Source organism: Manihot esculenta, chromosome 4 (assembly GCF_001659605.2).
Source record: "Manihot esculenta cultivar AM560-2 chromosome 4, M.esculenta_v8, whole genome shotgun sequence".
Classification (NCBI taxonomy): Eukaryota; Viridiplantae; Streptophyta; class Magnoliopsida; order Malpighiales; family Euphorbiaceae; genus Manihot; species Manihot esculenta.
In genome coordinates, this window is record NC_035164.2 from 27,000,065 (window position 1) to 27,025,216 (window position 25,152).

The 25,152-nt window shown below is 30.2% G+C and overlaps 2 protein-coding genes and 1 non-coding gene across 8 annotated transcripts; 2 read left to right on the forward strand and 1 right to left on the reverse strand.

Moving 5' to 3' along the window:
• The first annotated feature begins 11,869 nt into the window (after positions 1–11,869).
• LOC110612916 (probable polyamine transporter At1g31830) lies at positions 11,870–14,668 on the forward strand. 2 transcript variants are annotated; one of them, XM_021753772.2, is made up of 2 exons: positions 11,870–12,237; positions 12,735–14,668. In XM_021753772.2, exon 2 carries the CDS (start codon positions 12,773–12,775, stop codon positions 14,180–14,182), a length of 1,410 nt encoding a protein of 469 aa, XP_021609464.1. In that variant the 5' UTR covers positions 11,870–12,237; positions 12,735–12,772; the 3' UTR covers positions 14,183–14,668. The 2 variants fall into 2 exon arrangements, with proteins under 2 accessions (XP_021609464.1, XP_021609463.1); XM_021753771.2 differs by having other exon boundaries at positions 11,870–12,191.
• A 373-nt stretch (positions 14,669–15,041) lies between these two features.
• On the reverse strand, positions 15,042–17,257 carry LOC110612917. Of its 5 annotated transcripts, none has more exons than XR_006350380.1 (6): positions 16,924–17,249; positions 16,791–16,837; positions 16,188–16,276; positions 15,866–15,943; positions 15,699–15,773; positions 15,042–15,620 (listed from the first exon to the last, which is right to left on the reverse strand). XR_006350380.1 is itself a non-coding variant. In XM_021753774.2 (6 exons), the coding sequence occupies exons 1-6, from the start codon at positions 17,176–17,178 to the stop codon at positions 15,616–15,618; spliced, it is 378 nt and encodes a 125-aa protein (XP_021609466.1). In that variant the 5' UTR covers positions 17,179–17,257; the 3' UTR covers positions 15,042–15,615. The 5 variants fall into 5 exon arrangements, 1 of the variants encoding a protein (XP_021609466.1); XR_006350381.1 differs by having other exon boundaries at positions 15,699–15,765; positions 16,737–16,837; XR_002487538.2 differs by having other exon boundaries at positions 16,737–16,837.
• A 98-nt stretch (positions 17,258–17,355) lies between these two features.
• Positions 17,356–17,429, forward strand: TRNAV-CAC. The gene has a single exon. It is a non-coding gene; the product is annotated as a tRNA-Val (tRNA).
• Positions 17,430–25,152: the final 7,723 nt, after the last annotated feature.

A 25,152-nucleotide genomic window follows, 5' to 3' on the forward strand; every position in this document is an offset into this window, starting at 1 on the left:
CAACATTGGAACTTTATCATCCAACCGTATGTATTTCTTGGCCTTATTTATCAACTATTGATAAGTGGCCGCTGGGTTCTTAATCAGAATTCATGAACTTAATATTGCGAGTCTCTTTGTTTAATGCTCACATGCTATCTCATGATTTAGTTCCTCAACTTGTATTGCCTCAGTATTGAAACGTGAGATGAAACTCCTTAAAGACTCGTCCTCTCCTTGTTGGATTTTTCGCAAGTCTAAGGATAGCTTTTAAGGAGGTATGTAGGTAACAAATTTAGATTTAAACAACATAGCAAACTGTGTAAAAGTGAATAGAATATGGGATCAGATGTTGGTACCACTTCTGAGCCAATCCTGTGAGTATGGACGGGAAGACTCGGTATAGCACAACACAAAATCATTGACGTCATAAAGCTGCATTATTGCTCTGAAGATAGCTAGATGGCTTCTGGGGTCTATTGTCCAGTCATATTTATCCAAACTAGGCAGCTTGAATTTTGTAAGAAAGATCTCTACAAGGATCTCCTCTGATAGGAGTAAAGTATCGGCCAAGTCATAGTCTTTCTCTTACTCCTTCTAGTATCTTTGTACAGTACGGACCAACTTCCAATCGACGTCTTTTGGAGCTTCATCTGACAACTTCTCATCTTCCAATTTAGCCTTCCCTTTGGACTGTGTTTGAATTGCTTTCGTCTGAGTCCTCCGGGTCTCGAAGGAAGCCTCCTCCCTTATTGTAACAACCCGAAAATCGGACTGCTATCGGCGCTAGGATCCAGGTCGGCTTAAGGCCGCCGGAACTCGTAGCAAGCCTGACATAAAACCTGTAAACCTGTTTAATCCCATACATGATCAAGAAACTACATAAAAATTAAAACTTTTCTTTCATACACCAAACTCAACCTGTGCATGCACTGAACATAGTCATAATCATAAGCATTGACCCCTCTATGGGATCTCATCAATGCCCCAATGGGCGATGTAACATATGTTGAGTTGGTTTACATAAACATCATAAAACCTCTAAGATCATGTATAAAAAGGGATACCTTACACATTGGGTCAAGCACAATCTCTAATCCTCAATATCATTACATACATTACTATCCATAACTTTACATCATTTTACAATTTATCATGTCCACACTATCTATTACATAGACAAGACTTCATTACTCTTGCGGACCTCCTGGTTTACCCTGTACCTGCAAACCTGGGGAATTTGGGAGAGGGGTGAGCTACTAGAGCCCAGTGAGCAGAATAATAAAACATTTAAAACATATGATAACATGGAATGCATCACATCACAATCATATCACATCAAGGATGAATTTGTCACCAATAGTCCTCTACATAGTTCAACTGTGCCAGAACGTAGAATGGGTCATGGTCTTTCTCTTATATGGCATAACATAATATTTCAATGTGCCAGAACGTAGAATGGGTCCTGGTCTTTCTCTTACATAGTGCCAACGAACATAGAATGGGTCCCACTGGTCTTACATTCCGTACCGTACATATCACATCGTCACATCATAGATCGAGGGCTATGGGTCATCCAACATTCATCCATAACAACAACAGTAGAGTATGCAATGCAATATATTCGTGAATTCTAATGCAAACAACCTAGTATATCTCATGGCATTAATGATGCGTGAATCATGCTAAATGTCCATTATTTGCTTTAAAAACGTAATGAGTTATTCCACTCACCTCTGGATAGCTCTGACCAGACACTGGAGTAGCTGACTCACTGCTGGGGTCCTCGGCTCCTTGGGTCCGAACCTACACAGGTGGACTCAAATGAGGGACCAAACAACTAGAACATAACTCTAAAAACATCCCCAAAAACCCCCTAAAACACCTCAAAACAATCATGCCAAAACATGCAAAGGAAGGCTGAACATGGCACTTTCGGCGGCAGGTTCGGCGGCCGAAAGTCCCTCCAGAGCCGAAAGTCAGGCAGGTTCGGCGGCACCTTCGGCGGCCGAAACTCCCAGACAGAAACGAAACTTATGCATGTTCGGCGGCACTTTCGGCGGCCGAAACTGCCCTCCAGAGACGAAAGTCCTCTTTCGGGGGCAGGCTTCGGCAGCCAAAAGGCTGGCCTCCCAGGCAGGTTCGGCGGCCGAAAGTCCTTCGGCTGCCGAACCTGGTTTCTGCCAAAGGGCAGAAACTTGGTTCCTCATGCACATTTGCCTCCCAAAACCAACCAAACATGCATTTCTCCTAATCTACAACATACATACTCAAGCATACAAGTTCCTAGGGGCATCAAACTATCTTAAACCCCATCTACAACACATCAAGCATCCACATTGCCCAAAAACATAACATAAACCCATAAACCTAACCATGAGCTAAACATGCATTCTACCCCATAGATCTACTTAAAACTTACTTAAAACATGCCATAAGCTCAAGATCGACCCTTACCTCTTGAAGATCGAGAGGTGAACGACCCTAGCTCGGAAAATGGGAGAGAGAGAGTTCCTTGAACCTCCAAGCTCCAAAACTTGCTCAAATGCTCAAAATCTTCAAAACAAGGGTAAAACTAATGAAAATCGAGAAAGATTTGAAGGAAAGAACTCAAAACCGGCGAGGGATGGCGGAGAGCTCACCTTGGCCGAAAATGGGGAGAAAAGCTCGCCCGTTTTCGGCTAAGGGACCCCTTTATAGGTGGCTGGCCAGGCCACGTTCGGGAGCCGAAAGTGCCTCCGCATGCATGCCATGTTCGGCGGCCGATCATAAGGTTCGGCGGCCGAACCTGGTTTCCCTCACTTATGCTTTCGGGGGCCTAAGGCACACCCGAAACGCATGCATGTTCGGCGGCCGAACTTGAGGTTCGGCGGCCGAACCTGAGTTTTCCTCCAAGGTTGTTTTCATGCAAAAACTCATTTCCTTTTTACTTAAAATCATGAAATACATTAAAACATTTTATGAAAATATGTTTCTACCCTACTAGAGGCTTTCGACATCCGGGATTCCACCGGACGGTAGGAATTCCGATACCGGAGTCTAGCCGGGTATTACACTTATTCTGGGAGCTATAAATGAGGCCTTCTCCCGAATTTTATATTGCTCGAGAGTTGCCTACAGCTTTTTAATGTACTGGAGCATCTGCTTATTATTCAGGTTATTAAGATCTGCTTTGTTGGAGTGTTTTGTCCACTACCAGGAGTGGAAGAGATGATGGCCCCCTTGTTAGCAGTGGATTTAGCAGCAACTCGTACATTATCAGCCATTTGAAGAATAAAGGAAAAGTATTTTTTTAGGAGAAAGTGATTTAGGAAGTCGAATTTAATCCAAATGAACAAGAATAATTTAATTGGAGATTCCAGTAATGGAACCAAATGATTGTGACTAGAAATAGAGTTGAACTGTGATTGGTCAATTTGCAAAAGGGAAATAATGAGGTGGTTGGCGCCTATGGACAGCCACTCTGACGCTCAAATCAATAAGTTGATAGAATGGGCGAATGTAATAGATTGTTTTGAGTTTAGAATGAGTGTGTAAGAATACGTATATTAAACTATGTGCATTTTTGCCATTATACTGTAAGAAGATGGAGTTAGTTATTGAATCTCCCAAAAATTTGAATGGTATTGACTAGTAAATAAAGGATCCCGTGATTATTGGCGTAAAAGGAATTTGCTAGATTATACCGCTAATGGTAAGTTTTTATGGTAGACTTGACCAGCTCAAGAGAGGACGAGTCTTAACATAATATTGAATTTACGATGTTCTGGCCTTCTTTATGGATGAGACTTCATTAATCTCGTATTAACATATTAAGTATTTTTTTGAAAGGATAAGAAAACTTCATTAATTCAAAGAGAACAGAGAAACAATATGAGGAGGAGGGACATCAATCCAAACTCCTTGACCTGACTCAGAATGCGCCGATGTTGCTAGAACATGAACGACATCATTCGCAGATCTATGAACAAAAACACACTTTGCTTCCTCATAACTAGATAGAAGCAGTTTACAATCTTAGACCAAGAGGCCAAAAGACGATAAATCATCCAACAAAGCACAATTAACTGACATCACAAATATCTGAGCATCCAATTCGAAAAGGACTCGATCCCATCCACACTCTTTAATCCAGCTTAATGCTTCCCAAAATGCCATAGTTTCAATACACTTTGCATCCATTTGGCTATAAAAAAAGCCTACTCTAATACTTAATTTTATTGTATGATAACAGCTCCTAACTTATTTTAAGTGATGTCGTATCAATAATAATAATAAATGCGTTAATATTATTGAATGTGTATATTTAGTATCGTTGTTATACACATTTAATATACACATTAAATATACACCTTTAATAATAATAACACATTATTATTATTATTATTATTATTATTATTTATTACTTTCGCTCCACAATATCTATAATTTAAAAATTTATACCTCAAATTAATGAAATTAATTAATAGTTTTAATTTTAAAAAATATAATAAATTACTAAAATACCCTTTAGATAATTTTTTTTACATATTAATATTAAAAATTTAAAAGAATAATATATATGAAAAATAAAAATTAACATTATCATGAAATTTTCAAAATGATAAATAATTTAGAAAAAAAAATTTCTAAAATAGTAATAATTATAGTGGGATGCAGGTAGTATCTACTCAGAGTTGGTTTACTAAATTTATACATTTAATTTATAAGTAAAAAATTATTAAATTTACTTTGCTCCTAAAATTTTATGTAAATCACAATATATGTCTTATTTTAAAGTTAAAAAGTATTTTAAAACAATATGATAAATTTATTATTTCTTCCTAATTTTTATTACACTGTTAGGGTAAGCATTATCTGTTTATTTAAAATAAATAAATAAATAAACCAAAATGAGATTGGGTTTATTTTCTTGTTGCTTTTCGAAAATTTAGTTTTATTTGGTTAGAATTTTGAAAATATTTTGGTGATTAGTTTTGGAAGTGAAAAAAAAAATGGATTAGTAAATTATTTATTATATATATAATATAATTTTTTATTAGGATTCTTTAAATTAATAATAATTATTATAGACTATATTTTATTGATTATTGTGATAAAATAAAAAGACATGTACGTTTGATTATATTTAATTGTTCAAATAATATTATTTGATTTTACATTTTTTTAGAAATTTAATATATTTCAGTGATTAAAAAATTTAGTCCAAATACTTACTCTTGCTCTATGTTATCGGCACAAAAGGTTGAGACAGTAAATTAATTCAGCTAATTTATATTAGAAAAATATGTTTAAATTTATATTTAATAAAAAAATTATAAATATATAATACAATATTTAAAATAAATTATAATACATAAATCAATAGTATAATTAAGAAATCAATGTCAGTATTTTTTAAATTGAGTATATAAATTCATTTTTAATTAGTAGTGTCAAGTTATTTTAAGTAAATCGTAAATTTTTATAAAAAAATATTTTAGTAAGAAAATTTTATTGATAAAAGATTGATTATTGACTAATTTTAATTAACATCTATAATGAACAGATGTAAAGACAGTAATTCTAGACGGATTGAATATAAAAAAATTTAAAATTTAAAAATTTAATTTTGAAAATATTTATTAATTATTCTAAACTCAATAAAGTGTAATTTATTTAAAATAAAATATTTTATTCACGTTAACAGAAATTTAAATATTTATAAAAATATTTAAACATTTAAAATATTTTTTTATTTTATATATTAAATAATAAAATTATAAATAAGAAAACTTTTAATTTTGACAAGTTTATTATAAAAGATATTTTAGTCTCTAATTTTATAAATAAATTGATTGATTTGTTAATTATATCATTAATTATATAAAAATTTAAAAATTAAAATATAATTTATTCTTAAAATTAAATTGAGATTGACAATTTAAATCGCTAATTTTGTCTTGATTTAAATTTAATTTAATTTTTGTTAAAAAAAAATGACAGTTTTAGATGATGCCATATAGAGTAAACCATTTTTGAACAGGACCATTAAATCGAATTCAAAATTAAACTCCCGATCGAAATCAACTAAAGTCATATTGATACTGTCTAATTATTTCGGTTCATTTTCTTCTTAAAACCTGAATCATTGATTTTGATTCAAACCAATAGCTAGGACGATGCCTGGAGAGCATATAGCAATGGGAAACAAAGAATGTATTTTCTACAATGAAAAATTTTGATTTACCAACAATAGATGGAGACAAAAACTGCAACTAAGACATTCCTTCCTTTTATATGATTTATTTTGTAAAAAATAAATAAATAAATTCTTTTTAAATCTCATAATATTTTAATTTTTTTAAAATAATAAAAAAATCAAGAATTTACAAGTTGTGCCACTGTAGTATAAATCACAGGAGCCTCACTCAGCTTTCTCGCTCGTAGCTACCAGTCAAACTGCAAGTCTCAGTCAACCTTGTCTTCATCATCGCCAAACTCTTCTCTTCTCTCCCAAAATGCTTCTCTCAAACACCTGAACACGACGTCTTTCAACCATCCAATGCAACACATCTCTCTCATTTTCCCAAAAAAACCTTTATCCCCGACCTCTGGCGGGCTCGACATGGGCTGCAAGTAAGACAAAGCTGCCTGCTTAACCAACGGGTTCTTGATGGGGATCTCGTACGAGCTACAGTTGTGTGTGGGTGAGGAGACCGCAGGAGGCGAGACCGACAATAGGTCCTTCAAGCTGGTGTAGGTCACGGACTGTATGGTTATCATCTCTATGTCGGAAATTTGAGTACAATGATCAAAGCCATTTTGGAGGAGAAAGCTTGATGAGTTCAATCCGACAGTCGTTTTGGTTGGTGATGTCTCCATGTAGAATTAGCGGAGAAATTCAGACAGAGATGTGTAAAGGTTTTGGTCTTAGAATGTTTAGTGTGGTTGGAGAGAATTAGAGGGAAGAGAAGAGAGTAGGTGCACTTGGAGCCCAGAAAAGGAGAGAGATTAGGAGGGGGGAAGATTTAGGTGACGGAAGAACAGGAAAGTTTCACTTTCAGGGGAAGAGAGTGGAAGGCACGAGCCATTAAGAAATGAACAGTCTTGCTTATTTCATTATTTCATTATTTTTTAACGTAAGAATTAATTTGATTTTGTTTGGTTATATGTATATATATGAAATGTTTGCAACGTTTGCTTTGAGAGAATATTGGGTCCATACACTCACGCATGATAGATTTATTGTGTGCATATAAATAAGAGAAATTCTTAATTGGCTACATAAGAGTTATGGAGTTTTTGAGTTATGTTTTAACTCGTTATAGATTATCCCGAACTATAAGGGAGGTAAGAATTATTATAACGATTGTATCGATGATAATGTATAATTATTATTTTGCCCCTAAAATAAAATAAGTATTAAGTTCATGAATTCTTATGATTATTGTGAGGCTTCTGAATGAATTATACTCGTTGCCTTCATTGTTTGCTTATATAATTTAAATTATTCGTATTCACAGAGTATCAAGTGCTTTTTAAGGCTAACTTGACTTGAAAGCATTTAAATCAAGTGCCGCATGGTCTCAAATGAGTGTCAAAATGTACTTTGACTTATTTGTTCTTTGAAAATATCTTAGTTTATAGTAGACTGAATCTAATATACATTTTCTAAAACTAATATCCTTAAACAAAAATTCTAAGTTTTAGGGAAGGAAATTCTCTCTGCCTAGACTCTCTCTTAGTTTGGCTAAGCAATTTTTTCATCTGCATACGAGGACAACCTCTCTTGCCTCTGGCAGAATAAGTGTTAGGGTCTTAGAATTTCAGAGACCAAAACTATAAATTTTTAACAATAAAGTTTTCAAAAAAAAAAAATAATAGGACAAATTAGTATAAAATAGAAGTAAGCAAAGGGCCATGAACTAATCTCCACCGTGAATACTTGTTGTTGGTCAATCTTGCTTTCTTTGGTTTTGCCCTTCTTTCTCCCTGAAAGTTGTAAGTGACTCTTTCTCTCTCTGACACTTCATGGCATGGTGGTGATGGACCGGAAGATGATGCAACTCTCCATTATTTTTTGAGAAGAAGAAGAATATGTATTAGAGTTTTATGGGAGTCCAAGCGTTTATATTACTAAAATTTTATTACAATTTTCTATGAGATATAATATTGAAATTTGCATGTAATTTTATAATGAGACTTGCTTCATATTGATCTGTATACCTTGAGTCACTACAAAAATCTGTCGGAATAGTAACGGATATTAGTAACAGATTAGTAATGGATTTTGTATTCCGTTACTAATTTTTATTATTTAGTAACGGATTAATAAATCCGTTACTAAATCTGTTACTTAATAAAATTATTTATAAATTTAATAACTGATTTTGAAATCTGTTATAAATCTGTTACTAAATTAGATAAAAATTAGTAACGGATTTTAATCTGTTATTAAATTTGTTATTAAATCGGTTACTAAATAAATAAATTAAATGAATGAAATAGTAACGAATTTAATAACAGAATGCAAACTATTATATAATTAGTAACGGATTTAATAACGGATTAAATCCGTTACTATTTTTTTAACAAAAAATCTACTTTTTATTTTTTGAAGATTCATATTTTCTTTTTAAGTTAGTAACGGATATAATCTATTACTGATTCGAAAATTAGTAACGGATTTTATAATCCGTTACTAAATTTTAGAGAATAAAATACCGCGCTTTTATTTTAAAATCTCGCCTTTTTTATATCTAATTTAGTAACGGAAAACATCTGTTACTGAATCCGTTACTAATATAAAAATAAGTAACGGATTAAGAAATCCGTTACTAAAATTTGGAGAAAAATACCATCTTTTTTTTTTTAATTTGCCCGCGTTTTTTTTTTAAATTTAGTAACGGATTCAATCCGTTACTGAATCCGTTACTAATTCGCATATTTATACACTCATCCATTTTATCTATCTTCATTTCATTCACTTTCTTTCCCCTCTTCTTTCCTCATTCCTTCATTTTCCCCTTATCTTATTTTCTTCTCTCATCTCCCTTCATTTTATTCATTTCTTCTCTCCTCATTCATTCATTTCTTCTCTCCTCATTCCTGCATTTTTCCCTTATCTTATTTTCTTTTCTCAATTATTTTCTTACATTTTCTCTTCAATTTTCTTTCATTTTTAATCTTCCTTTTATCTCTTAATTTTTGTTTCATTTTCTTTATTTTCTCTCATATTTTTTTCTTTCATTTTCTTCTATTTTCTTTCATTTTCTTCCATTTTTTTCATTTTCTCTTCCACATTCTATCATTTTCCATTCCTTTTTCTTTCATTATTCATTCATTTACTTTCTTTTCTCTCATATATATACTCTAACTTTTTTTTTCATTCTTTTCTATATCTTCATTTTCTATTTATTTTTCTTTATTTTTTCTTCATCTTTCTCTCATTTTCTTTTCTTTTTTTCTCTTTTTTCTTCCTTTTTTTCTCATTTTCTTTAATTTCCCCTTTTTCCTTATTTTCTCTTCATTTTTATCATTATTTTCTTCTATTTTCTCTTTTTTCTTATTTTTTCTTTTATATCTCTTTTTTTTTCATTCTCTCTCATTTTTTCATTTTTTAGATTTTTCTCATGTAATTTTATAAGAATTTTCTTATAAAATTAATAAAATTTAAAATATTAAAGTTAATATTTAATGTAAAATACAATGAAAAAATTAATAGTTTATCATAATTAAATTATTATTTAATGTAAAATATAATGAAATAAATTAATAATTTAATATAATTTTTTAAATATTTCTTAAAAATTAACCACAAATTTAATAATGGAATATAAATTTAATATATTTTTTTATTTTTTATTTTATCAAATTAGTAACGGATTAGCAACGGATTTCTATCCGTTACTAAATTTAGTAATGGATTTAATTTATATGTATATATATATATATTAAAATTTTTATTAAATTATTAACGGATTTTGAATCCGTTACTAAATTTCATTATAAATCCGTTATTAAATCCGTTACTAAACCCGTTACAAAATTAGTAACGGATTGCTAATCCGTTACTATTGTATTAGCAACGAGGTTCATAGTAACGGATATAAATCCGTTACTAAACAGATTAATAATGGATTTTTCATTGATTAGCAACGAAAAAATCTGTTATTATTCCGGAAAAATCTTGTAGTGAGTTTTGTAATGGTTGTAAGGTGAATTTCAATATGAGCGTTCTCTTAAAAAATTTTGGTAGTTATCAAAATTTACGTGGTTGTTGATGAGATTTATATGATATTAATCTTTAAAACTTTTGAGTTTGAGAACTGAATTTTTGATTTGAAATTGAGAATTGAGCCTTTTATGTTTTGTTATTAATTTTTAAAAAGTAATTGAATTAAATTAAATCGAATCAAATTAATTTAGTTTGATTTGATTTTTATGAAAATTGATTTTATATTTTAAAATGTTTAATTTATTAAGTTTAACCAGTTTAGTTCACTTTTAAAATTGACCTAATTATTTGTAGTTTTACATGTCTATATTGAAGATGTTTTTGGTTACCTTGAGGCAAGATTGCTGGCTTTAGTAGAGGCAGAATCTGCGATGGCATTGCAGCGACATTTCTTCCAACAGCAAAGCTGAGTGCTAGGTGGCAGCCTACTGTGTTGTTGGGCCTTTGTCGGAGCTTGTGTATAGTTAGGCAACCGGCTCACTATCTGGAATCAGGCTCTTATCCTTTTGGCACTTTTGAACTTTTTAATGCAACGGAGATTTGCATGCTAAAAAAAAGTATTTAGTGCATTCAGTATATATCTACAATATTTAAAAAAATAAATTTATTAATTCAAATAATTCAATAGTTTTCATCAATTCATATTAATATTATACACTTTTAATTTTAAATAATTAAATTCAACCTTTAAAGTTTATCATAATTTTCACAATAATCTCAAATCAAATTTTAATGTAAATTTGAGAAATAATTAGCAATCCGGATTTTTCCAAATCAAATCTTCTTTGCACCTCCTTAGGCATTCCAGTGCTCTTGAAGTTCATGCAAAGTAGCGAGAACTATCTCATAATAATTTGATAAAATTATTATTTAGTTTCTCCTTAATCTTTTAATTTTAAAACGAATATTAAATATTTCTTAATTTTAAAATTTTTTATTAATTAGTCTCACTCTTAATTCTATCTATTAAATATTAAAAAAAATTTTAAATACTTTTAATTAAAGAAATTAATTAATTAATTTTTATTTTTATAAAATTAAAGATTAATTAATAAATTTTTTATATTATAAAAATTAAAAATAAATTATTTAATATTTAAAATTAACGGTCGACTGATTAATAAATTTTTTTTTTTATAAATATTTTAATATATTTTTTAAAATTAAAAAATTTTATTATATTATATGTACTAAATAGTAAATTATTTATAATATTTTTATGATTATATTTTTTTAATATTATAATTAATAAAAATTAAAATTTATATATTTGAATAATATTATATTATAATATGTATAAAAAATTAATACAAATTAAATAGTGAATATAACACATAAATGCAAGTGGAAATCAAGTTAGTAAAATCTAGTAACTATTAACAAAAAATAATACATAATTAATTTTAAAATTTCAAAGATTAATCTGTTATTTAATTTATATGATTTTAACTATTTTCCATACAAAAATTTAAAAAAAGAAAAAGAAATCAAAAAATTTATAAAAAAATATTTGTAGTTAAATTTTAAAAATTTAAATAATTAATTTTGTAAAAGATTTACATGTACGTTGAATAAATCATATAAATATTATAAATAATAAATTTTAGAAAATTTTAAGTAATAATAATGTTGAATAAAGGTATGTACGTCGAGTCAAAATAGAAATGATAACGTGCAGAATCGCAATTCGCAGAGGACGCTTGGTGATCTGTTTGGCCTTACCTCGCTCAGAAACCGACACATAATCCTCCCTGACATGCGTAGCTATCGCCTGCGGATAACAATTTCGCTGCTTGGGTTCTTTTCTCGATGTGAAAACGGTGGTGGGTTGTCATTTTGCGGCTCCGTTAACTCGTAGGAGAGCTACCCTTCATCATCGCTCTTGCCTTCTTTCTTCTTGTGTGAGAGCCATATAGCTCCTCTGGCTCTGGGAACAACAAAAGATTTCAAATTTGCACTGTGCTGAGATCATTGTCCATTTTTGAAGTTTAGCGTGAGTGCCTTTTAATAGTCTTTATAAGCATTGCTCCTGTGTTGCGGTATGTGTTCTTGGGCTCGCTTTTGTTTCTTCACAGTTAGTTTCTACGTAGTCATGCTCTGTTCTTCTTATTTAAGAAGTTGTTAAGAACAGATACTTGAAGCCCATTTGGCTCGATTTAGAAATTGAATGAATTCGGGACTCTTTCCATCTGTTTTTTATTTTATTTTATTTTTTGGATGATTAAACATGGTTTAGTGGTAGTTCTGAAAATTACACTCAACGATTTAATTTGACTTTCTCTTGTTAATACTTGGATTTCCCAGTGTATAATACCCAATTCTAATTATGAGAATATAGTAGTTAGTGTTCATTGTCATGTACAGAGCGAGCCAAACAGCTTAAGTGCTTTTTGTTAATGTGAACATCAATTTTGTCTTGTTAGTGGTACTGTTGAAGACATTGCCACCCTAAGTGGAACTTCAACTTTGTCTCTATGACATTGTTTTGGCATTTAGATAACCATTATTATGAATTTTTGTTTGATGTTTACTGCAGAAACAGAGGAATTTATTGACTAAACCACATTCTGCTCAATGGTGGAACCCAACAATGCCGAGTATGTAGTGCTAGGAGAAGCATCTTCTCCTAGGTTGGATGAGATCCAGAAGGTTTCAATCGTTCCTCTTATTTTCTTGATATTTTATGAAGTTTCTGGAGGGCCATTTGGTGTTGAAGACAGTGTCAAGGCAGCTGGACCCCTTTTAGCTCTTCTTGGATTTTTTCTTTTTCCATTTATATGGAGCATTCCAGAAGCCTTGATAACTGCAGAAATGAGTACCATGTTTCCAGAGAATGGTGGGTATGTAGTATGGGTATCATCAGCTCTGGGTCCTTATTGGGGATTTCAACAAGGTTGGATGAAATGGCTAAGTGGGGTTATTGATAATGCTTTATACCCGGTTTTGTTTCTAGACTATCTGAAATCTGCAATACCAGCACTTGAGAGTGGTTTCCCTAGAATAGTAGCTGTTCTGGCACTGACTATTGCTCTAACTTATATGAACTACAGGGGTTTAACAATAGTGGGACGGGTTGCTATACTCTTAGGGGTGTTTTCTCTTCTTCCTTTTGTGTTCATGGGACTTGTTGCAATCCCGAAATTGAAGCCTTCAAGATGGCTTGTGATGGATTTGGATAATGTGGACTGGGGTTTATACTTAAACACTCTCTTTTGGAATCTTAATTACTGGGACTCGATTAGTACTCTTGCTGGGGAGGTGGAAAATCCTAGTAAAACTCTTCCCAAAGCTCTGTTTTATGCTGTTATCTTGGTTGTTTCAGGGTACCTTTTCCCTATCTTGATTGGTACTGGAGCAGTTCCACTCGATCGTGAACTATGGTCTGATGGATATTTCTCAGATATTGCAAAAATTCTGGGAGGTATATGGTTAAGAACGTGGATCCAGGGAGCTTCTGCTTTATCAAACATGGGCATGTTTGTGGCTGAGATGAGCAGCGACTCCTTTCAACTTCTGGGAATGGCAGAGCGAGGGATGCTTCCTGAGTTCTTTGGCAAGAGGTCTAGCTATGGAACCCCTGTAGCTGGGATCATATTCTCTGCATCTGGTGTGATTTTGCTCTCATGGTTGAGCTTTCAGGAGATTGTAGCTGCAGAGAACTTCTTATACTGTTTTGGAATGATTATGGAATTTATAGCATTTGTAAAATTGAGGATAGAATACCCAGGAGCACCTAGGCCTTATACAATACCTGTTGGGACAGCTGGAGCAATTTTGATCTGCATTCCTCCAACACTTCTAATTTTAGTAGTCTTAGCACTTGCTTCTCTCAAAGTCATGGCCATTAGCATCTTCACGGTGATTTTAGGGCTCGCCATGCAGCCTTGTTTGATGTATGCTGCAAAGAAGAGGTGGTTTAGGTTCTCTGAGAATTCTAACATTGCAGACATCTATTCCACTTATTACGAGCGTAATGCACCATGAATGCTCAGTAAAGGTTTCCTTCTCCAGTTCTATGTGCATACGAAATGCATATGCTATTCAATGCTTAAATTTCCTGTTGTTTTAACCATGTCCATCAGTAACTTGACAAATGCTTTGAGGCCAACTTCTAATTGAATTTTAATAAAGTTGGATTAGAATTTCATGACATGTAGGTTTGGGTTTGCTCAAATCAATTAGGCCTAAAAGCCTCATTTGCTGTCTTCTAAAATCTATCTGAACACTGATGACTTCTGTGAGGTGATCTGGAAAAGTGGAATTTTTGCTGCTTGGAGATGCAAATTCTCTTTTAATGGATACTACTTCCTTCGAGGCCAACTTCTGCTTTTTTATCTGAAAAGTTTACAAATCAGATATATTTGAGATGCTTTCTTTTTCCCCTGAATTTGAACTTCAATGTATCCTCTTTTTGTGCAGTAATGTTTTTTTTTTTTAACTAGAAATTATGATATACAGCACTTCCACTCAGTTGAGCAAATCAAATCAAATCAAATGAGAGAAATGGTGTGGGTCTCACTAAGGCTGTGATTCTGTGAATCTCCTTTGTTCTATGGTCTCTTAAAATTTGATTTTTGCATATTTATCATGTTGAAAAGGTCTGAAAAGGAAAAGCAGTGGATTAGAAATAGATCACCATTTACTGATGTATAAGTCTACCATTTCTGTTTCCCTGTCCCTACATTGTTCATCTGCTATTGAGGAGGATTGCTAAATGCATATCCTTACTTTTTGTTAGATTAATTGTAAATTTATTAAGGGACTTTTCTTGCTTCTATTTCCATGTGATATTCAGCAAGCTGTCAGTTCCCACCAACTTACAATATATTGAAAGGGTAACAAGTGGCAAACACCCAGATATCTTTTTGCTTGTGGGTAAAATTCTATGTTCAATAATTGGATATTCCAATCTCTCCTCGTCTATAAAACATTGCTGTCTTTTCTGGCATTTCTTGGATCAATTAACAAGAAATAAATATGATGAAGACAACTTCAACACATTCTCTCTGTTTCTTTCAGCAATTTTCAGAACATAAATCCACATCTCTGCATGTCCTGATAAGCAGCAATCTGAGCACATGAAAGCAGGAAGAAACTAGAGAGAGAGAGATGATGAATGTTCTTAGAACTCTCCAAAAGCCTCTGCCTCCTCACAATAATGCTCTCACTGGAGACCTACTGGAAGATGAAGAACATGCTTCTGATCTTACATCCACATATGGCCCCATCTGCATCTTGTTTATATATATTCAAGGTTCACTTTCTACCGTTCATTCATGAGGAAATCAATGATTGAAGTCTTCTTACATTATATTTGAGATTGAGAAGCACAGTGAGATTGGAGAACTGCTTGAGATATGGGGAAGTATCATCGATGGTTTCACAGTTCCACTACTCTTAAAGTGGCTGCGTCTTCCTCAGCCTATTCAATATAGAAACCAAATGAGAATATAGAAACAGCTTTGCTACTATATAAAATAGCCGGAATGTGCATCCATACTCTGCATTGTTCTTGTGCTGTTTTCCCTTAGACGTTTCTTGAGGGTGCGAAGCTGGGTTGAGAGGTCCTCCTACACTAAAATATCAGATGTTTAGGTTGAAGAATGAAAGAAAAGCAACATAAATATAGCACGCAAACAAACAAGTAGAAAGCTAATAATTGCTTACCCGTGCAACAACTGCTGCATCTTTCTCCAAGGCAACATCCTTGAGCGCTTTTGTTAAAGATGGTAGAGTATTCTGTTCCTGTAAATCACAACCGAAAAAAAAAAGAACAGAACAATGAAGTTTAGTTCAAAAATTCATTTGCCAAACATGCAGTATGAATGGGAGGGGAGGAAAAGAATCTGTAGTGATTCATTCTCAATATCTTTTGTATGAATCTGAAGCAGTGGGATAAATAATGTGTGAGCTTGATGGGCATTATCTAAAAGTCCTTCATTGGTTAACTACAAACACAATACATATAACGAGCATCATACAATTATACATTCAACAATAAAATCTTGTTGCTTTCCTCCAGATCTGCATTCTTTTTCTGCAGAACTTTCAGCTGAGATACTAATCCACTGACGTTGTCTGCACAAGCCATTCAAGCTATAAAAATATACACACAAAAACGCTAACATGATTATGTCCATTGCTTGGCTATTCAAATTAAATTTCTTTGCAACCAATACAAAACATGCTTAAATAACTGAAATAATTTCTTTTCATGTGCATGTAAAAGCCCATAATAATGGCTTAATTACCACGAGTAAACTATTTAACAAAAAGCTTAAAGCATGAACCAAAAATCCTAATGCTTTCCTTCTAGTTTTCTCCTACATTGTCACATCAATGAAATGATATATCACATTTCTACACAACTAGATCTGCAGACACTTTATAAGAAATACCATCAGCAATCATATATTGAGGGTGGATGGTCAGAACAGCACTTTTCAAAAAAACACCAGGAAAAGCAATTTTTTTAATTTTTTTTGTTATTACTATCATGTCAAAAATAATTTTAAATTAACTTTTAAGATTTTCTTACTATTGTATTTAAGAAAATCCCCTCAACCGCAGCTCCAAGGAGAAAATGTCCCACCTCAGAGAGTCTGTTTGTGCTTTCTGAAATTTTTGTTCCTATATTATCTGCCGAAAAATATTTGAAAAGATTAAAAAATGACAAAATAAATGCATCAATCGAAACCAAAATACTCTTTAGAAAAGAAATAAACCATTAGCGATTGGAGCTTTGGTGAGATATGGTCCAGAAGACGTTCTGTTCAATCTCTCAGCTGCTCTCTTTTGTCTAATCTCTTCCAACTGCAAGGCACCATATCCACTCAAGAAAAATGAAAATGAGATTACGTTAAATATTAATTTAAAGAAAAAAAAAAACACGGATGCATCATGCATGCGCGCATGCAGATGGTGATTACTGATTAAATGAATACCGTTCGTCGAACTAGAGAAGCGTGACGAGCTTCCATGGCGAAGAGGAATGCGAATTCCGATATATTGAATTTTCTCCCTCAGTTTATTCCTGAGACCTCGATTTGGAATTTTCTCTGGCAGCACAAGATTTCCCTCTAAAAGGAGGGAGACTGAATAAAAATGGAAACTACGAAGCCTATTTGAAGATTTTGTGCAGGTCATGGGACGTCCTCGTCTGGGTGGTGTAGTTGGTTATCACGCTAGTCTCACACACTAGAGGTCCCCGGTTCGAACCCGGGCTCAGACATTTACTGTTTACTTTTGGAAAATTTTTTTTTTCAAATATAAAATAATTATTAATAATAATTCATAAAATTATAGGAACTGTAAGAATAAGAAAACAATGACACCCATCTCATTCTCGCCCCAATATGTCCATCTTATGATCTTCCTAAAAAAACATGCATTTTTTTTTTATATAATAACAACAATAATAATATTTAAATCTAGTAATATTAATTTTCTTTATTAAAAGTAATGCAAATAAAAAAAATCAATGAGAATACTCTTGCAATTATATATTTATCTTATATTTATGAATTTTTTTAATTACATTAGCTTTCAAACAAAATAAAAAAAATTATTAAAAAATATAACAAAAAGGCAAAAATGGAGTAAAAGAAACATTAATTGGCAATGATTTTAATTATTCTATATAGCTTTACATGTAGCTAATAAGAACAAGATGATTATAATTTGATAATTGTTTACTATGGTTGATGTAAGAGGTTAGTATTTAGTTAGTTTGATTTAAAATTAAATTAAACGGAATAAATTAAAAATTAAAATTTTAATATTTATAAAATTAAATTAAATTAAATTGGTCTGATTTAATTTGGTTCATTTCAGTTTAATTGATTAGATTTTTTAATAAATTTTTTATTTTTTTATACCTTATTTTTATATTTTAAAATCTAATTAAAATATTTTAATTTTAATTATAATCTAATATCTCTGTATTATCAAAAATAATATATTATTATCACTAATATCAGTTTGATTTTTTTGATTTTTTTTTATTAAAACTGAACTGAATTAAAATAATTAAAATTTTTATAATTAAAAATCAAAACGTATTCAAATAAATAAAAATTTAAATTAAAATTTTAAATTAATTCAGTTGGATTATAGGTTCAACTAAATACGGCTGATTCTTAAATATAGAAGAGTATGGAGACATGGTCTCCCCTGCACTTGCTTCATTCTCCGACAATGTTAAAGTCAATCATTCATGGATTTCAACTTCTAAAGGAATCTCTTAGATTTTTAACTTTAACTTCCACCCCCCCTTTTAACACTTTACAGCCTGTAGATATCCTTTCCAAATTCTCACACAGCTAATCTAAATTTGGCCAAGCATCTTTCCACGTTCATTGATTAGATTTAAATGGGTAAACAAAGCAAACCAAACCGAGATTTGAATACTTCAAATTTGATTCTTTAAAATTTTTTTAGTATTACTCATTTTAAATTCGAGTCTAAATATTAATAAGTTCACATTTAATTCATTTAACAAATGAATTTAGACGAGTTAAGTTTTTATCGAGTTTGGTCTCCAATAGTTTATAAAGAGTACAAAGAATTTAATTTATTTACATGTATATAATTTAAAATTAATAAATTTAAAATTAAATAATTTTAGTTAAATAAATATATATACAAATTAGCTCGTAAACTTAAAAAGATAGCTTTTAAATCTTAATGATTTAAGTATATGTAAGTTTTAAGAGTATAATTAGATTATACAGAGCTGAATTTTAAAGAATTTAAGTTTAGCTCATTAAAATATATGCATGATTTGAGTTTACTTCTCTTATAATATTAATTTCAGTCTGTTTAACGAGACGGTTTATAAGTATATTCGCGAGTTTGCTCATAAACTCGAAAACAAACCGAAACGCATGAGTTTTAATGAGTCGAATACTATATACTTCAAGTTTATTACTAAACGAATCCAAAAATTTAGTTCGAGTTTAACTCATTTAAAAAATCGAATCAAGTCCGGTCAATATTTTATCGAGGTAAATTTCGAGTAAGTTACAAACAATTTGACTAGTTTATAGCAGTAGTTAGATCCTTATTTGTGTGGGGCAGGGTAAATCAAGGCTTTCAACTCTTGGTTATTTGTATTATGGTCCAGCAATAATTCCTTGATTTGGTTCATCAACAATGCTTATTTACCACGCAATCATAACAATTAATAATTAAAAATTAAGGAACCCCTTTTATATTTGCTTGTGCTTGTGGAAGAAACAAGAGTGGAGAGGGAAGTCTGAATTAAGCTAGCTGCCTTATTGTAAGTCTGCAAGTATGAGAAGTTGTGGTCAGATATGTTCCTGCATCCCAGGTCTTAAGCGCAAAGAAAGCAAGAGTGAAGACTCGGATAAATCTTCCCATCGTAAATCTCGTGCAAAGGACGAGAAGAAAAGGGATTTTTCTACTGGGATTCCGGGTGATCACAGTACAGAAGGCAGCAGCCATCAGGGAACCACGACTGCTTCCAGCAATGATGCCATCGGAGTAGCTGCGGTAGCAGTGCATGTGTCTGCCATGGAAAGTAGCGGCGGTGATGGGTGATGCTACGTTTCAAAAGTGGATGAATTATCTGTTGGCTTTGTTTCTTGTTTGCTTGTTACTATTGAGCATATTCTTTGGTTATTGCTCCCTTTTTTTTACCCTTCTCCTCTTTTGGATTTGAGATTGCTTTTTGATTAGCCATAGTGGATCTGCGACTGTAAGCTGACATTTAATTATTTGATGGAGATGAATTGTGTGTTTGTATTTTTCGTTGTTGATTTTCTTAAGCAGATTCAAGTTCTCAGTTGGTCATTCTTCATATTCATTTGGATGTTGTGAAATGATGAGGAGAGGAGAGGTAGCTAATTCCCTGCAACAGCACTGAACTAACAGCTAATTAGAGGAAGAAGCAGCAAATACCTTTATAAGAAATATAAAAAATTTAATAATTAATTTTTACATTAACTAATATAAAAAAATTTAAAATGCCCTGTACTAAAATGTTCATTAATAAATAAATATCTGAATGACTAATAAATAAATTTTTTAAAATTATAGAAATTAAATAATAAAATATTTAATAGCTAAAATTAATGAAAAATTAATTAATAATTTTTTAAAAAAAAATTAAAAATATTTTAATATATTTTTTAAAATAAAAAGTTAATAAATTTTATCATATTATAAAAAATTAAATAATATTTTTTTTCTTTTATTTACCTTTTTAAGTAGGGCAGTATTTCAATTCATTATATTTAAATAAACATTTTAATTGAAATCTTTTTTATCTTAATTTTAATTAAAATTTAGGATATTTAATAATTTTTTTGATTTGCGTGATGAAATTTTAAATGATAAAATCGAGGGCGTTGGAGCTATATATTATTAGTTGTACATTTTATTTTCTCAATGCATTTTATGGGATAAAATCATTTAATTACATTAGCTTTTATTTTCTCAATGCATTTTTTGTTAATAATAATGACAATAATACTATTTAAACTTAATAATATTAATTTTCTTTATTAAAAACAAAAAAATTCCAATGAGAATACACTTGAGATTATATCGTTTATCTTATATTATGTAAAATAAATTGTATATTTATGAATTTTTTTAACTATATTAATTAGATACATACATTACCTAAATGTAAGAATTACTTAAAAATATTTTTTAATTAAAATATTCTCTTTGTTATTTTATTTGTCATTTAGAAATTTTTTATTTTAAATAAATGATATTTTGTAATTTTAATAGTTAATTAAATATGTTTATTTTTCTTTTAAGTAGGGTAATATTTCCATTCATTATATTTGAATAGATATTTTAACCGAAACAAAATATATTTTGTATTTTAATTTTAATTAAAATTTATTATATTTAATATTTTTCTTAATTGATTTGGGTAAAGAAATTTTAAATGATAAAATCGTGGGTTTGGAGCTATATATTATTAGTTGCACATTTTATTTTCTCTCATCTTCCATGAAAGTCTGATAATATCTAATAAAAAATAAAATATAAATTTTTATTTAAAATCAATAAAATGATAGATTTTATTTATTATAATTTTAAAAAATTAAGTTGAACGACTATTTCAAATAGCGTTTAATTTGATTTTTTTAAATGATGATAAAGAAAATGTGTCGTTTCACTTATTATAAAGAAAAAAATGTTGTATACTATTTTGCTATTTATTAAATATTGATGACCGCTGGATTTTTTTACAAGATCGAGCCTATAATAGCAGCCCACAATTAGGAGGCTCTTAAGCCCCCGAATAAGTCAGGTTCAACTCGTCCATCCTCCGGATCGGACTCCTATTTAAGTCACTCACTCAGACTGGCCCAGCCCATTTATCAGCCTTAAAGCCAGCCCTTTCTTAGGTTTTGGTCATTTTCCTTCAAACCCGGTCACAAGAAGAAAAGACTGCGGGTCCAGTCATTTCGCAGCCATGTCCACGCACGCGCCGGAGGGAATTAAATGCTTGCCTGATACAAGGAGGGACATGGGGTCACTCCTACGTACGGACCTACACCAGGGGTAAGTGGTCCTATAGCGGAGAGGCCATCTTGCATGAAGGGGAAGAAAAAGGATAAAAGGGAGGAGATACTCTCCTCTAGGACTAAATTTTTCTAAATTCACAAAATCCTTGTAAAATACTATTTTCTGGATCTCATATTATCAAATACTATTAAGAACTCTTATTTCTTTAGACAAGACTAAGGAACTTGTGAACAATACGGATCATGATTATTATAGAAAGTTTGCTTTGCCCTCTATGCACCCAAGTTGCAAGATGCTCCAACAGTTGGAACTGGCAGGTAATCTTTTGGGTGAGCAGCAACCTTTCCAGTATTTCTTTTCTCATCGATTATTTACTTAAACTAAATACATAATTTGACACTTCATATTTACACTTAAAGCTTTTGATTATTAAATTTTTTATATTTGACTTTTATAAAAAGTAATTATTTAACTACTAAATTTTATAAAATATAATTATTTAATTTTAAAATTTTAAAATATATAAATCATTCGTATTTAATTAAATAGTTATATTTTTATAAAAGTTAAACGTTAAAAGTTAATAACGAAAAGGTAACGAAAAGATAAAAATTTACTTGACTTTTTATATGGAGACATTTACATTGAAATAATTTTTTTTATGCTTTTGATCATCTGGCAAAATGGCATTACGTAAAATTATTTGCAGGAATACAATGTGAATTATAAATATGAAATTTATTTAGTACTGTAATATTGGATTTTGAATAAATTAAATTTCACAAATCTAAAAAAATTATCTGATACAGAATTAATTTAAGTAATTTTAATCAATAAGAGTTTTGAGTTTGATGTGTGTGTAAATTTAATGGCTTAGAGAGAGGACTTTGTGTAACAACCCAATTTAAATTGATTCAAATAAATTTTAAATTTATTTTACACTTGATTTAAAATAATTAATTTAAATTATTTAATAGTTTATATACTATAATTTATATATTATTTAATTTATCCTTCCTAACTATGTTTGTGGCTGAGTCCCACACGTTAAGTATGGAATGTTTTAACTAAAGTAGGTATAATTTAATGTTATATTATTTTATTTGATAAAATTTTATTCCAATAAAAAATTCAAATTATGGGCAAATCCTTACCCATTATACATATTGGAGGGTGAAAATTTTGTGAAGATGGCAAATTTAGTAATGGAAGAGGTAGGTTTCCTGTGGTGAAATGGAAGCAGCCAAGAACCAGTTCCCCCAACCAACCACTGCAGTTTCTGTGTGTTTCTGAATGATGGGCACATTTTCAAACTAAAATCTTTGGTGGGAACATATTATTGGAGGAAATTAGGGTTACTCGCCCAATCTCTCTTACAGAAAATAATGTTAAGTCGATTAAAAGAACTCGTAAAAACATTTCTATGTTTTGATTACACTTTCATTTTTCCATATGTTCAATTGTTAGAATTTGATGAAAAGATGAAAAGTTATATTTAAGAACATGTTTATTTTTTTTAAAAAAAATAAATGAATAAAAGTGTTTTTTTAGTCTAATGGTAAAAGTATATTTGATGGGCCAAAATAGAACTATATGTGTAAAAAGCAATAATAAGAAGGAATGGGAGAAAATCCGTTTTATTAGTTATCTTGTATTTTAGCTTTACATAACTATTTATACATATGAATATATCAATAAGATAAATACAACAAAAAGAAAATTATCCAAAATGATAAGAAGACCCAAATACTCGATATAGAGCTGGATCAGACGAAAGTGTTCCCATATTCTTGATCAAAGTTGGCATTGTAGGCATTGGTGTGATACAAGGTTTGCAATTTTGCATCGTTGTCTTATACAGTAGACCCTCTAAATATTTTTATTGTGTCAAGAGAAGACCCATGGATTGTTTATGCACCTGTATGCCCAAGAAATAATGCAATGGGTCAAGATATTTAACTGAAACCATATGATTGATGATATTATTCGGCTTATTCGAATTTAAACAAGTCAATAGAATATCATCCATGTATACCAAAATAAAAAATTTTAGTGTATCTTGGTATAGATAAAAAACAGATACTTCGAATTTTGATTGTTTGAACTCAAGAGACAATCGAGTGAACCATTGAGACGCCCTTACTCAACCATCTTTTCAAAATTCAAAAAGTTTAATAAACATCACTCTTATTGCGAAGAAAATACACTCATGTAAAACGCGTATAATCATTGATAAATAAAATAAAATAACAATGTTTATTAATAAGGCTGATCTCTAAACATTTAAATAAATTATTTGAAAAACAGATGTATTTTTATATTTAAAATAAAATAATGGAATACGAGCTAATTTTCCTAATAAACAATTGGAACAACGCGACAACGAATTTAAGGAACTAGAAATTAATTTATCTTTTAGTAAAGAAGACAACTTGTGATGATTTGGGTGACCCAAACACGCATGCCATTCATTCAAGGTCGGCACTGTAGCATTGAAAGCTTGCTTGAGAGGTAGTAGTTCATATACGCCGATCCTTAATCAAAAAATGAGAAGGCCAAAATTCAAAATAGCATGAGTTATGAGTACCAAATTTTTGAACAGAGAAAATTTTTAATGATGCGAGGAACATTAAGAACATTTTTTATATTAATGATAGAATTTATATATATTTAAAATTCTTAATCATATATCTACTAAAATACCTTTTTATTAAGTTTTTGTTAATAATACAATTAAAAAACTTTTGCTTCAAGAATTCCAAAATTCTAATAGGATTTTGTAAAATAAATTATAAATATTTTTTTTCTTTCTCTTGTAAAAGTTATTGAAAATGGATTTTCACAATATTAATAAATTTAACACTATTTATTTGGGAATTAAAAGTTTATAATATATAAACTTAGAAATGAAATATAATTTATTTAACTAAATGTTGATTTAATTAAATTAAAATTTCATAATATATTAAATTATTAAATATAAATTATTTAATTAAATATTAACCTTATTAAATTCAAATTTACATTAATAATACGTTTATAATATTTTTTATATTTATCTACTATTTATAATACATAATCTATTTTATATATTCATAATATTAAATTTAATAATAATAAATTAGTCTTCTTTTGATTAGCCAGAAACAATATAAGAATAATATTATTATTTAAAAATTTTTAATTTAATTGATTCCCTAATTAAATTCAAATTTATTAAAAACTTTACTAACAAAATTATATTTAATTAATTCTTTTATTGTAATATGAAATAAAATATAAAAAAATATTAAAATAAAAATCCACATATTCAAAACAAAATAAAAATTCATATTCAATATTAAATCTGTTATTAACAAATGCTCATTCATTCCATTATTTTTTTATATATATCTTTTAATTATTTTATAATAATATATAAATTACTATTATATTTTATTTTA